General features: G+C 56.7%; 7 protein-coding genes across 7 annotated transcripts; 3 read left to right on the forward strand and 4 right to left on the reverse strand.

Annotated features, from left to right (window-relative positions):
• Nucleotides 1-764: 764 nt before the first annotated feature.
• Nucleotides 765-1,766, forward strand: CcaverHIS019_0600260 (uncharacterized protein; the record flags this gene model as incomplete). The annotated part of the gene is made up of 2 exons (XM_060602438.1): nt 765-831; nt 868-1,766. The coding sequence occupies 2 exons, from the start codon at nt 765-767 to the stop codon at nt 1,764-1,766; spliced, it is 966 nt and encodes a 321-aa protein (XP_060458832.1).
• A 36-nt stretch (nt 1,767-1,802) lies between these two features.
• Nucleotides 1,803-2,710, reverse strand: CcaverHIS019_0600270 (uncharacterized protein; the record flags this gene model as incomplete). The annotated part of the gene is made up of 2 exons (XM_060602439.1): nt 1,803-2,164; nt 2,197-2,710. 2 exons carry the CDS (start codon nt 2,708-2,710, stop codon nt 1,803-1,805), a joined length of 876 nt encoding a protein of 291 aa, XP_060458833.1.
• A 474-nt stretch (nt 2,711-3,184) lies between these two features.
• Nucleotides 3,185-5,033, reverse strand: CcaverHIS019_0600280 (uncharacterized protein; the record flags this gene model as incomplete). The annotated part of the gene is made up of 4 exons (XM_060602440.1): nt 3,185-3,375; nt 3,411-4,482; nt 4,524-4,888; nt 4,922-5,033. 4 exons carry the CDS (start codon nt 5,031-5,033, stop codon nt 3,185-3,187), a joined length of 1,740 nt encoding a protein of 579 aa, XP_060458834.1.
• A 1,457-nt stretch (nt 5,034-6,490) lies between these two features.
• Nucleotides 6,491-7,071, forward strand: CcaverHIS019_0600290 (uncharacterized protein; the record flags this gene model as incomplete). The annotated part of the gene is made up of 3 exons (XM_060602441.1): nt 6,491-6,651; nt 6,683-6,804; nt 6,839-7,071. 3 exons carry the CDS (start codon nt 6,491-6,493, stop codon nt 7,069-7,071), a joined length of 516 nt encoding a protein of 171 aa, XP_060458835.1.
• Nucleotides 7,072-8,820: 1,749 nt separating this feature from the next.
• CcaverHIS019_0600300 (uncharacterized protein) lies at nt 8,821-10,191 on the forward strand (the record flags this gene model as incomplete). Its single annotated transcript, XM_060602442.1, has 3 exons — nt 8,821-9,109; nt 9,152-9,405; nt 9,439-10,191. 3 exons carry the CDS (start codon nt 8,821-8,823, stop codon nt 10,189-10,191), a joined length of 1,296 nt encoding a protein of 431 aa, XP_060458836.1.
• A 210-nt stretch (nt 10,192-10,401) lies between these two features.
• CcaverHIS019_0600310 (uncharacterized protein) lies at nt 10,402-11,073 on the reverse strand (the record flags this gene model as incomplete). The annotated part of the gene is made up of 1 exon (XM_060602443.1): nt 10,402-11,073. One exon carries the CDS (start codon nt 11,071-11,073, stop codon nt 10,402-10,404), a length of 672 nt encoding a protein of 223 aa, XP_060458837.1.
• Nucleotides 11,074-11,806: 733 nt separating this feature from the next.
• CcaverHIS019_0600320 (uncharacterized protein) lies at nt 11,807-13,549 on the reverse strand (the record flags this gene model as incomplete). The annotated part of the gene is made up of 3 exons (XM_060602445.1): nt 11,807-12,133; nt 12,172-13,177; nt 13,293-13,549. The coding sequence occupies 3 exons, from the start codon at nt 13,547-13,549 to the stop codon at nt 11,807-11,809; spliced, it is 1,590 nt and encodes a 529-aa protein (XP_060458838.1).
• Nucleotides 13,550-13,943: the final 394 nt, after the last annotated feature.

The following is a 13,943-nucleotide window of genomic DNA, read 5'->3' on the forward strand; positions in this document are numbered from 1 at the left end:
TTATCGGCAGTACCCAAGTCGTGTATCAGAGGTGGATGAGCCGTTGGAGCTGGTTGGAGCTGGCGGAGGAGTTGCGCGACCGTCATGCTTTGTGATTCCCAAGGCAACCGCAAACTCTATTCCGGCGCGATTACGTCTCCTGTGTCTCCAAACAATCCCGTTTCATAGAACTCTATTTGTCCTGATGTCAGTAATGATCCCGCTTGGCACGGGTTGGTCGCGACGCTGCTCGTCGTGGTCCACGACAATCCTCACTGTCATTCCAGCATGATTATGCCTCCCGTGCTCCAAGCTCGGACGTGACTCGTTGAGCCTCATACCTACCGTCGTTCCACGTCGCGCAGTATATACGGCTGACTGAGAGCGGCTCGACGCAAGCATGCTACAGCACTACACTGTTGGTGAAACGGTATCATGCGTCGTTGCCATCGACGCGGCAGGGGTTCGACTCCCTTACAGTGTATTTTTCCCGGTAGTGCGCCAATATTTTGGACTGTGGTTTGAGGAGCAGACTGTTGAGCTCTGCTCGACTCAAGCCGCTGTGCATCCACGCGCACCAACAGGCTGCTTGGGACGTTGCGAGGCGAGATCTTGCACTGCGTTCAAGCACGTGAACACTTTCCTCCGGCTCGGTCTGATTGCCGAGTCCATTTGATACAGTGACGACATTATTTACATTGTGTTACATTGGGGGCAAAACAACTTGTTCTCTCTCTCCCTCTCTCTCCCTCTCTCTCCCTCTCTCTCCCCCCATCACCAGCAACATGTCGACAGCAGGCGGCTACTTCCTGGCTCTAGCTGGTGCAGAGTTCTACGCTATGAAGAAGAAGGGTGGGTTACATCGTGCTCCTCTGCATCTAACATCAGTCTTCACGCTCGACGGCTTCAAGCTGGCATCGCCGACACTCGCGACCGCCCAGTGCTTTACGCAGCCTGGATTCCGCCGCTACCCTATCGTCGGAGAGTATCTTGATGGCCTCAACTGCCTTCTGAACAGCATTTTCATGGCCGCTCACGAAAGCCGCGACGCCCAGCTACTCATGGGCAGCTTCACTGCCGTCCTCCTCTCTGCCCTCATGGTGTCGACATACGAGTCATTCCGCCCCACCCACCGAAACAATGGGCCGCTCGGATTCATCGCCCAATGCTCATCACTCTTCTATTTGGCTGGTCAGCGCTTGACCGCCGGCTTCACGATGCCGCTCCACGCCGCGTTCTGCGTTTGGTCCCACGCCGTCTCGCGGCAGAAACGATCTCGTCCAGAAGGCAAATATACATGGAGCACCCTCCTCTCAGTCAGTATCGGGTTCCTCGGGCCGACACTCTATCTGGCAGTCGAGGACATGTCGTTCTCCGCACTGAGTATCTGGCAGCCTTTCCCACTCTATGTCCTCGTACTCAACCTTGTCCTCTCTCGCATCCTTCCCCAAACGCCGCGCGCCCCAGCCGTCGTCATCATCGCAGTACTCTGCACCGTGGTCTCGGTATCTGGCCACATCGACCTTATGCGAGAGGTTGCCAACGGTCGCCGCCTCGGCGATATCCTCCTCTTCGACACCAAGGGGACCTCGTCCCTCACTTTTGCCGGTCACGCTCTCTTCGCCGTCGATTTCGCCTCGGTACTAGTCACGTCTTTATCTCTGGTACTCGTCCCATACCAGGCCAAGCTGGGTGTGCTTATCGTCATGTTCGTCATTGCTGTTGGCGCAGGTCCTGGGGCAGCCATCATCCTCCCCTGGGCCTACCGCGAGCTCTGGACCAAGTAGTATGTCTAGACTTCTATGGATCCGCTATGAAAACACTTAAAGACGGCTCCGCACGTCCTCTCCCCGAAGGTTGCGCCTGATCTGGTCCAGATCAGCGGCACTGAAACCCAGCCCGTCCTGCGACGTTGCATAGCCCTCCCACCCGCCATACTTGTCCTCGAGACCCTCGAGGAAAGCAGTCCAGAACTGAGGCCGCAGTGAAGACAGGTTGTACAGTCCCGGGTCATCAGGACCGTTAAAGTGAGAGCCAACGCCTGCCATGATGACGCTAAGCAAGCGCTCACGTTGGGTCTCGATGCCAACGCGCGACAGCATGTAGTCGAGCTTGACGTCGTCTGGCGAAGTACCCGCCAGCGCTTGGAGCAAGCCGGAGAGCACGCCAGTCCGATCGCGTCCGGCTGGAGTCAGTGGCGATCTGTACACTACTCACCTGTGCAATGGATGAGGATCGGGACATCAGGTCGGTCGCGGATATGCTCAAGCACATTACGGAACGTCTCGCGGTACCCAGCCGCAATGACCATGTACTGGTGTTTCCACCCGACGGTGCCGTCGCCAATTGTGAACAAGTCAGGGCGGGGCGCACCGTACGCCGAGCTCGGTTGGCGCCAGAAGTTCTCGACGCCTACGGCGTCCGGATCGGGACTGGCTTCGCGCTCCTTCTCCCGACGCAAATCATACACCTTGCGCACGTTCTTGGACAGCCATTCGATGCTCTCGGCAGTATCCTTGGGTGTCTCGCCAGCCAGCGTCGCGGAACGGTACACGAGCCCAGGACGCACACGGGAGCCAGGCGCACCGCCGAGGTCACGGAGGTTCAGGATCCGCGGCGCGCCAGTGACGAACGGCGGCGCCGTAACCGCCTTGGCCATGAGCTCAGCCGCGATGGGCTCTCGGATGTCCGTGAGGGTGAGGTCGACTAGTTGTTCACGAGTGAGGGGCATGGTGACTGTGATTGAGAGGAGTGAGAATGGAAAGTTGGACCGTGTCTGTTCTCTTCTTTTGACTTGGATTCGGTTACTCATCGGATCATCGGCTATGGCCGACCCGGGTTAAACGTGCTCTCTCTGAATCCTTTTCATCCCCGCATTCATCAACCTCCAACCTCTGCCGCAGTCGTCGCGAGCGCATGTTGATGACAAGCAAGATGGAAGCTATAGGGAACGTGAGCGAGTGCAAGATGCAAGATGCCCACGTTCCAAACCGAGACTTGGCAGCTTCTCGCACAGGTGTCTGACGGCATCCATTTTCGGAGGAATGAGGCGTTCTTGATCTTGATATCAACGTCCTCGCCGCAACGTTTCATTCATCCCATTTTCTGCCTCATAGAGAGATGCAGTTGAAACAACTACCCTGAAGAAACTACAATTAATCAGTTTGCTATTCTTTTCTACTATCAAACATCTCAACTCCCTACACTAGATGTGCAAGGTATCAATGTTGTCGGAAAGGATCTTTTCCGAGTCGGTGCGGAAGTCGTCGACCATGGGCTGGAAGTGGTAGGCATAGAACTGGATGAGCTTCTTAGTCCCCTTCTCCCACTGTGGCCAGTTGTCAATGACGCGCGAGAGACTGTTGGTGCCACCCGAGTAGTTGTTGGGGTCAAGGTCTAGGCGTTAGCACCACATACTATTTTGCTCTCACTGTAGACAAAGTTGCTGTAGTAGGCCTGGATATCGCGCGAGGCCTTGTTGGGAAGGATGCCATAGAAGACCTGAAGAAGGTCCGAGGCGTGGAATGTGCCAAGGATAGGAGTACCGTAGCCGTAGCTGGCAATGTATGACCACACAGGGACTTTAGGGTTGACAGTCTTGGCAATGTCGATGAAAACGCGGCGGGTGATAGTGAAGACGATGTCGCCAAGGAGGGCAGCCAGGCGCTTGAAGCCCCTGTATAGTTCGTTAAAGGGCCCAGTGCGGAAGGGCGAGCCCTCCAAGATCGAGTCGGGGTAGGTTTCGACAAGAGCAGTGAGGACTTGTTCACTGGCGCCATGGAAGAAGAGGTCCTTGAGGTACTTGACAATCGCCGCCGTGCTCCCAGTGGTGTTGGCCTGGAAGAGGGAGAAGAGAGTACCCTCGTCCTCCTGGTCACCCACGATAATGGGAATGGCGGCATACCTGCCTTTCTGGGCAAGTGTGTGAGAGCTCTCGGGCAAGAAGTCACCATCAGGACGGGGTAGGTAGGAGACGGCGACCGAGGTCCACGACAGCATTGCCGGGACCGAGTTTGCGGCATCAGTGAACTTGTCGAGAGGGAGTTGACGGAGGCAGTTGAGCGAGTCCGGGCCAGTGCATCCGGCTTTTTCGACAATTGTATCGTAGATTGCCTGGCCCTTGGGGCAGTCGATGGGGTCGGTGGGCAAAACCGAGCCCGAGTTCATGATGCCGCCACGGAACAGAGGTTTGCCTTTATATGTAATGTTTCCGCCGTACGCAGCCATCTGGTTGAACACACTGATGGAACCAGCCGACTCGCCCCAGATCGTGACCTTTGACGGGTCACCGCCAAACGCAGCAATGTTGTCGGCAACCCACTCGAGACCCATGCGTTGGTCGCGGAGCCCAAGGTTCCCAGCACCGTCCGCGAGAATCTCCTTGCCGGGCAAAAATCCCCATGCCCCAACACGGTAGTTGACCGCCACAAATACATACGGCTTGCCGTTGAGAACAGCGCTTGTGACCAGCGGCCCACCGTAATACATCGAGTTCCAGCCGAGCTAATGTCAGCGGAACCCTTGTTTAAATGTGGACGACTCACCTCAAACCCTCCGCCGTACATCCAGAAAAGGACGGGAAGGTTATCGCCAGCCTTGGTTCCCTTTGGGCGAATAACATTGAGGTTGAGACAGTCTTCCGAGATCTTGAGGGCTTTCTGGAAGAAAGGAGTGCGTGAGACGGCAGTCAGAATTTGAGCCGGGATGTCCGAGGCGTCAGAATCCGCGATGAACTGGGGACACGCAGGGGCTGGCGTGGTTGCATCAAACAAGTTGAGAGAAGTGGAAAGGCGCTGGGGAGGGCGGAGACGAAGGTTGCCGACGGGAGCAGCGGCATACGGGATCCCGTTGAAGTCTTCCGTCGTGAGGCCCTTGACACCAACGATGGTGCCGGCCGGCGCAGCAACGGCTTTGGGTCAACGTGTCCCATGAGCTTGCTTACTGATTGTGATGGCTCGGTCGTCGAGTTCGCTATGGCTATTGACGACCGGGGCGGGCGCCGCCAGGACGCCGAGAATGGAAACGAGTGTGGCGAGGGTTGTGAACACCTTCATTATTGTGGATTCGTTGGTTGACAGCTGGGGATCCCATGCCCGACAAGTCGTTTAAGTAAGACCAGCGATTGGCCTCTATCCATGTGATATCGGCGACCGGGCAATGCGACAACACGGGAACCTTGGAACTAGTTGGATCCGAGTGCTGAAACAGGAGCCCTCAGTAGGATTCAGACAGCCGCGAGCTGCTCAGGGACGTGTGGGCGGGTACCGTACGCGTCCGTACCTGTATTGCATAGTTTGCTGTCCGAAACATAACCCAGATCCAAGCGGTTAACGCATGCCATGTCTTGGGGGCGGCATCTTCCGCCTTCCTGAGTACGCATGCCACCACGTGCTTTCAGACCGAGTGCATCATCATGGGGAATGGTCTACTCGAGTGTGGGGCAACTAGCTTCAGGGCTTTCCAGCGCGTTGACGCGTCGTGCCACATAATTGGCCGATCGTATGGTCCTTCTCGCGTAAAGAATTACTAGCTTAGTGGTACCTAACTAGCTCCAGTCTGTACACTCGTTGGTTCTACACTCAGCCCTGGCTCACCCACGCAATCACCTTCGGAATGCCAAGGAATGCTGCAACTTGTCTAGGCAACTTCCTTCTCTCATCAGTACGACGACGCGCGCCATGGCGTCGAACCCCGGCCATGTGACCTCGATGAACAATTAGTTTCACACACTAGTCGGGAGAGCTCAGGCTTTGCAGAAGCAACAAGCAACAAGCAAGGTCTTGCAAGACCGTGTTCTGGTCGGTCTATTTCGAGGGGTACTCGCAGCCCAACCATGTCCATCCCCACCATCCCCAGCTCAAACACCAAGCACTTGTTTGCATCCCCAGCTCAAACACCAAGCACCTGTTCGCAACTTCCTCGCTCAGAGCCGACACATTCGCCGTCTCGCTGTCGGCTGTCTCATCACTGCGCGGTGCAGGGCCAGCTACATACAAGGTGGCCCAGCTGACTCCCAGATCTTCAAGACACAGGCTCAGAGGTACCGCTTGCCTCTTTACCTAGACTCACCCCTGTCCACTGCAGTGGCCATCTAACCGGATCCACTGAGTGGTCGGACCATTACACCTCTCACATCTCTGCGTCAAATGAGCACAAACGGGCTGGCAGGGCTGGTACGGCACATGGTTGGTCGTACGTCTCGGGAATGGTAGGAAGGCTCGCCAACGCCGTACGGACACCATACGGAGGTAACATACCAACCTCCGCGCAACAGACTTGACGGAACAGCGTCATGGGAAACCGCATGTCCTACAATAGCCACTGCACGCACAAGTGGTGCACGACACTGACTTAGAGTTCACCATGTCATGATCAGATGACGGCTTGCGAAGGCATGTTCATCATCCGCTCAAACTAGTGCCTCCCTACTCTACTTTCGCCCAGGTCAGTGGAGCGCTATCTCAACATTTACGCCGTCCCACCTCTCCCATGACAATTTCCCCATCTCATCATGTATCTCCCTCAATGGGTCGCCGGCACTCTCGCCATCCTCTCTGGCTCGTCTAAGGTGGCGACCTGGCCCACCGAGGAACCAGTTTACTTCATTTCCAAAGACGGCAGCGACCGCCGCTACCTGACCGTTCCCAGCGAGGAGGGCGCCATACCCACCCTGTGAGTCGCTCCTAGATATTTCTAACCACAGTAACAAGCTCAAGGGCAAGACGCCGCCCGACGATGGCGTATGGGTCCTCGAGACGGTCTTCATGCTTCCTGTTCACTGGGTGAGGCACGCTGATAGTGATCTCTGCCTGACTGCCGAGTACGGTGAGTCTCTCTGCATTCAAACGTTGACACAAAGACGAGGACAAGGTCCTCACCGAGGGAGTGTTCCTCGGCGAGTGTGGACGTCTCGACGAGGAAGGCAACGGAGCCGCTTGGATGGCCCAGACTGAAAATGGCGTCACGCAGCTGTTCCTCGCGGACCATTTCCAGTACCGTCTTGCTCACAATGGCGATGCCGTGGGAGTCGTCCCCGAGGGCACCGAGGGATGGAGCTTTGACTGGGACATGCCTGATATCCCGACGGATTAGTGGCTGCATTTCTTGCAGAATGAAGTGCTGTATTGCAAAGGAATGTGAATGTCTTCTCTCCGTGACGGAAGCAGGCCCCGAGGTGGAGAATGCCTTGCGCATGCAGCATGGAGCGTCCACGGGCAACGGTGGAGATAACCTTATTCCAGGCATTCTAACTGCATCAACCCCTTTCGGCGGAGATCAGACCATAATGACTCAAAGTTGGGCAGCTCTGTGCCATACCGAGTTCCAAGTTTGAGCTTGAAGTTGGGGCACTAGCACCGAGTACCCCACTTAACACTTCAGTGGAGTGGGTTCGGAAGCCTAAAGCCCGAAGCTTGCATAGATTCTGCTACGCTCCACCTCGATATCGATCGTCATCTTCGGTCGGCGCCGCCATGGCTATGCGACCTGTCGGCATCCCAATTGTTTTGGTAAGATACTCCAACCACGTCTCGAGCCGAACTCAAGATCGCACTCCAGTCCTTGTGCGTTCTCCACAACACGCCGTTCAGTGTCGGCAATACCGCAATGCCGCACGGCCCTTGAGCTGCTGTTTCGCGCCTTGGACGCTGTCCCCACAGCGGTGAGATCCTTTCGCTGTACGAGGTGGATCTCCGGCTGTTTGTGTAAATGGTATGCAGGTTGTGATTGACGCTCTATGCAGGTATTGGAATCTGGGAACACCGCATCGTCACGCACGGTTCGGATGCCCACCAGAAAACACGTCAAGATGTGTTAAAACCCCGATGGCCCAACCAAACAAACAAATCGGCTGAAAAGCCACCGTTCTACCCCGGTCCTATGGCAGACATGCCCATAAATTGCGGCCCTGTCCTATGGCAAACATGCCTATAAATTGCGGGCCTCCGCCTCCGGACCCTCCCCACTCCAGCCTTCAGCATCAACTGCAGAATCGGCCGCCTTCAATTGTGTCCCAAAGGCAATGTGGTTGGTCAAACCTTCACTCCCATCCAGATCTCTGCAGAGGATAGCCCAGACCTACCCGCCATTGGATCCCTATTCCGAGCTGCTTGGGTCGATGCGTAGGAAAGGGGTTACCCCAAAGGCGGGACGCGTTTAATCAGGGTAGAGGTGCCTTGAGTCCCGGTATGTGAAGACCTTGGCGTCATCTATATTTTACCAGAACTGCCGTGCTTATGTTCTGTTGATTCCAGTCTGGCTTTTCGAGCAGTCTCATGGTTATCGGCTTGGCCTCACACGCTTGAGAAGGAACGCCTCCATGAGCGCGTGGCGTATGGCGTTCTCGGCGTCCTGCGACCAACCGTGCACGCAAGCCACATCCCGGCAATTCCGGCAGGCGCGACGCGCCAGTACTCGTTGCCGAACAATGGAGATCAAGCAATCACGTTGCCCACGCCAGAGTCACACTGCGATATCGGCCGTCTTGCTCGGTTCCCACTCGGAAGTGGCGTCGCACCTATCTGGAAGTTTGGCGCGTTCGGCTGCGGCGCCATGATCCCAACCTATGCGCTCGGGGCAGCATGTTTGTGGAAACGAGGAGGCAATACCGCCACCAATCCATCCGCGATGTTTTGACGACGTACAGTCAACACCCTTGTTTCGCGGACTCCGCTTTCAGTGTGTCCACTCCCCATCAGTGCGCACAAGAGCCCAAGCGTGTCACTTCTTGCCAGTCACACCACAGTGCCTCCGTAGAGGAGCCCAAGCCCTACCCCAAACGCTACTTAAGCTGTTTACTGACCGACTCACCTGCAGCGGCCCTTCCAAGACTCTCTCTCCATTATGTTCTTCAACATCGCCCAGGTCGTGCTGTCGGCGACCGTCGCGACAGCCGCATGCGTCCCGACAAACCCTCCGCCGACAAACCCCCCGCCAACATCCGGATCGGTTCGCCTACACCCAAACGGCAACACCAACTGGTGTCTCGAGGTGCAGGGCAACAAGCGTGCGGACGGCACCCCGGTTCAGCTCGCCCAGTGTTCGACGAGCGCGGCTCAGGCGTGGACCATCCAGAAGGGGAGCACGGTAGTCAAATTGGCTGGTTCCAACTTTTGCCTTGACGCTGGGTCCAGTACGTCTTACATCTTACTGTTTCTCATTGCTAACAGTTCAGCACCAGGGAACGGTGTTAAGAGCAAGATCTGGACGTGTTACACTGGTCTTGCGGCTCAAAAATGGTGGTACACGGACGACAACCGGGTCGCGCTCGAGGGCAAGGGCCAGTGCGTCGACCTGCCCAGCGGTGGACTTTACGCCGGCAACGTTGTCCAAACCTGGCAGTGCTCGAACGGGAACAACAACCAGGTGTGGACAACCTCCTCTGCACCTGCTGCACGTCGCGACTTGGATGAGCGCATGATCTGCCCCGTGAGCAAACCAGTTCGGCGTCGCTGATGTCAGGGCACGTCCCTCACCCCTGGTGGCCGTAAGGCTGGTCTTGCGGGAGGCGACGCTTTCGACCAGCTCAAGAACTACGTCGGCTGGTGGTACGACTGGACCGGCAAACCGTCAGGCCACACAGGCGCTCCTGTCGCCATCCCTATGCTTTGGGGTAATGGCCACCGCGGTTCTGTGCAGAACGACGCCGCCCGCTTCCAACAGTTCATCAGCACCTGGTCGGCCAGTAACCCACCCACCTATGTGCTCGGCTTCAACGAGCCCGACTGCACGAGCGGTGAGAGCGCTTCCATGAGCGTTGCAGAGACTGTCTCGGCGTGGGAAAAGTACCTTGCGCCGCTGGGGCGCGCGGGTTCGCTCCTCGTCTCGCCTGCAATGTGCGCGCAACTGGACGAGTCATTCCTCACGCCGTTCACGCAACAGATCTCGACGCCGTATGACGTTGTCGCCGTCCACATCTACAAGCCCGACATTGGCCAGCTCAAGGCAGTACTTGACTATTTCTGGACAAAGTACAACAAGCCGATGTGGGTCACTGAGTTTGGCTGCGTGTACGACCAGAATGGCTTCAACGGATGCTGGGACCAGGGCCAGGCTGTACAGTTCATGAAGGATGCGGTTGCGACCTTCCAGAACGACAACCGTGTGTACGCGTACGCTCCCAGCAACGTCGGCAACGCTTGGGTTGTTACCTCAGGCAACCAGCTCACAGAGGTCGGCAAGGCGTACCTCAATGCCGTCAAGCAGTACGCGTAGATTGTCAGTTGTAGCCCTGTAGATCCAGCAATGGAGAAGTGTGTTGAGTGATGACGTGCTGGCCGCGCCCACTCTGCTCCTGTCCCAATGTGGCCATGTTAAAGGTCATGTACGAGTGCATACAACGATACTAAGCGTCAGCGCCGCTCGTCGCCATCGTCACACCAAACAAGCAAACTCACAAGCAAACTCCTCACAGGCGTAATTTCGTTACAGACGTTGGACATAGTTGCGAGGGAACAGGCCAGACTGTGGCAGGGGCATCGTGCGGCCCCTGGGAATCGTCCGCCCACGGAGCCACTCGTCATTGACTTCTTCGTCGATGATGACAGTGTCACCCTCCTTGAACGCGAGGTCGTCGTCATCCCCGCCCTGTCCGTATTCCCATAGCGCGGTGGCATGAATCTCAGCTGGTGCAGCTGGGGGCGCAGGTGGCGCGCGGGCGGCACCACGAGTTGGAGGCGCCGTGGGAACAGCGTATCCGGTGTCGGGAGCGCTGCCGTCAAGGGCGGCGGTAGCTTTCCGCGCAGCCTCGGGCGTGATCTGGCCAACGCTCTCGAGGAGGCTGATGGAGCCGAGGACGTGCGCGAGGAGCTGCGGGCCAAATGTCTCCAGATTCATCTCACTCACGGCACGGGCCGGAGCAGCCGGGCGTGCAGGGTATCCAGCGCGAGGCGGTGGGGCAGCCGTGGACTTGCCAGCCCAGGTGTTGGTCGTTCGCCGCGGTGCGGGGGCGGGAGGTGGGCCTGTCTCCTCCTCACCTGGCTTTGCACTCAGGTCGGTAGGGAGCGGTTCCTTCTTGTATGAGTTGACTAAGTTTGAGCTGCTCTTGTAGACATTGTCGACGACCTTGGAAGGGATGGGAATGACGAAGCCGACCATTGTGAGTGTATGGAAGAGATGGATGAGATCAGAGTAAATGTCAGCGATGGGGGAAGTCGTCTGCGGACTGCATCATGGGGTTATAGCTCGATTGGTTGCTGCCAAGCACTTTGTGGTACTGTACCTTGATATCTCGATGTCGCTTGGTGGACCCGATGACTCTTCGTGATTTCAATGCCCACATTCCATTCGCCCCCTAAGTCTTGGCCTGGTACGGACATAAGGAACCAAACACATTCGGGGTGCGCCCAGATCCGTTATGTGGGCAGATGGCAGTAAGTGTGGATCTGGGCGTGCATGAGAGAGATAGCGCATGGGGCGGAGCAGGAATATCGGGGCAGTAGAAGCTGCCATTCACGGGAAGCTGGGAGCGCTTTCCACATGGCCATCTGATTGTTCCTTCGACCTGCTTGATCTCGCACAGCCCTGGCAGAGCTTGGGCCTGGGGTACACCGGGTAAACCAGAAAATGGGCACATCACACCTGGCACTCCAAGCCTGCAGCTTCCATCCAAGCCATGAAGGATGACAGTGGTAGCTGGGCGCTTCAATACTTTGGCAATCGGCGTGTTTGAGTCTGCATCCACCCCTGCTCTCCGATTCTGACTCTTTCTGCTTGTACGTGCGTTACCAGGACCCTAGTACATGTGCATACTCCTCCATGAACAACTGTGTCCTGCACTCTCCTTACCAGCGTACACCTCCAGAATCTGCCACTGCCGCCTCTCAATCCCTTACAGCATGTAACGGAAGTATGGCGAGCGGTCACCGAGTTGGGCAAGCTCCTGTGGCGTGTACTTGGTATCGATCTCCTCCTTGGTCATGTTGTCACGCTTGGAGTTGATGCGCTTGTAAGCGATCTCGAGGACGGCCGCTCCCAGAACACCAGCAAAGGCAAAGCCAAGGGAACCGGCGTAGCCCGTGGTGAAGTGGGGCTTCTCACTCTCAAGGAAGATGTAGCCGCCAATGATACCACCGACGTTGCAGAGCGAGATGACAAAGGCAACGCTCATGGCGCGCTTGGCTGGCCCAGCAGTATTGTTGGCGGTCCACGTGTTGGTCTGCAAGTCAACATGTGTTCTGCAAGGAAGAAACTCACTCCTGGACCGATAGGATAGACACCTGCGCAGACAAGGCAGATGGCCAGGTAAGCCGGGGCCATATACTTTTTGATGTCGTGGCGGATCGGCATAATAATGATGAGAGCGACGATGACCGTGAACTGCGCCACCATAATGAACGGCATACGCTTACGGAAGCGGTCGGAAAAGAGACCAGCGACACAGGCCGTGATCGCACCGACGATGTAAGGCGGCACCGAGAGGAGCTGTGCCTGCGACGACGAGTAGCCCATCGCCTTGATAATGGTCGGCATAGCAAACTTCATGGCGTAGTTGGGGACCGTGTTGGACCAGTAGACGATGCCAAGAAGGTAAAGCTGCCAGTCCGTAACAACAGACTTGAAGACCTTCCACTTGCTAACGTCGTCGCTGTCGTGCTGGCCAGAATGCGCCGACTTGTCCTGGGCACCAGAGACAATCGACATGTATTTGCGCTCTTCGTCCGTGAGGAACTTGGAGTTTGACGCGTGGTCCGGCAGGATGAATGGCACCATGAGGCCGAGAGCGATAGTGGCTGCGCCTTCAAGCAGGAAAATCCAGCGCCAGGCAGCAATGCCACCGACACCGCGGAGCTTGGCGATGCCGAACGCCAGCAAGCCGGAGAATGCGCCGGCAAGGGCACTGGAAGTGTAAAACAAGGCGATGCGCGAGTTGAGCATGTGGCGCGGGTACCAGAGCGAGCAGAGGTACACAGCACCAGGGAAGAAGCCGGCTTCGGGGATACCCAGGGCAAGGCGGACCGCCAGGAGGCCGCCATAGTTTTTTACAACGCCGTGGAGCGTCATGGCAAGGCCCCACAGGACCGCAAGTCCGCCCAGCCACCATGAAGGCCTCGAACGGAAGTAGCGCTCCAGGATAATGTTCGCAGGGATCTCGAAGAGGATATACGTGACAAAGAAGATACTCTGTGCCGTGTTATACTTTGTTCCGTCGAGATGAAGGTCTTCTAACAACCCTTCGATCTTGGCGTTGCCGATGTTGGCTCTTGAAACAGAAAAAAATATGGGAAAATTGGAAATAAAGGTCGGTGGTTCGATCCATGCCGCGGGAAGTGTCAGCCGACTTTTTCACAGTCCCAACTAGTGCCAGGATGACTTACCGATCGATGTAGGCGAACAAATAGAGCAATGCGAGCATGGGAAGCAAGCGGACGTCGATTTTGCGATACATTTTCTTCTGTTTTGCCTCGTCGAATGTGGCGAGGAACTCCTCCTCCTCAGGCGTGTAGTGGCTCGTCTTCATGACCTCCTCACCGTTGGGGAGGACGGTAATCGTCTCGGTGTTATTGGTCTCCTTCTTCTCCACGTCGTCGTCAAAAGACGTCGAGCGGTCGATGCTTTTGCGCTGGGGAGACATGACTCTAGGGCGGAGGTGATGTGGTTTGCTAGGCGGTCCGCGAGGGTCGCTGAGGTGATGAGACAGCTCTTCGTGCAATTTATACCACTATTCAACTCGGTGTCACGGGATTCAAGCGCTGTGATCATTCCGGTTGTTCCACCCCACTCTCGCTGATCATGTCATCCACGGGGACCCCGTTAAGCTCCACCCCCCGGTCTTGCCCCACAGGCCCCTCGAGGAACCGACAGTAATGTCCAAGGTGTCGATTGGCGACGACGGTTTGTCTTGGTATGAGTTTAGCGCCGTGTCTGGATCAGCCCTTGGACCTGCCTTTGAGGTTGACGCAATACTCAGTCCCCGGGGGTTCAATTCACGCGAGACCGGAGCTACCGCAATTCATTCCGCCGACACT

The sequence above is a fragment of the Cutaneotrichosporon cavernicola genome, assembly GCF_030864355.1.
Source record: "Cutaneotrichosporon cavernicola HIS019 DNA, chromosome: 6".
Classification (NCBI taxonomy): domain Eukaryota; kingdom Fungi; phylum Basidiomycota; class Tremellomycetes; order Trichosporonales; family Trichosporonaceae; genus Cutaneotrichosporon; species Cutaneotrichosporon cavernicola.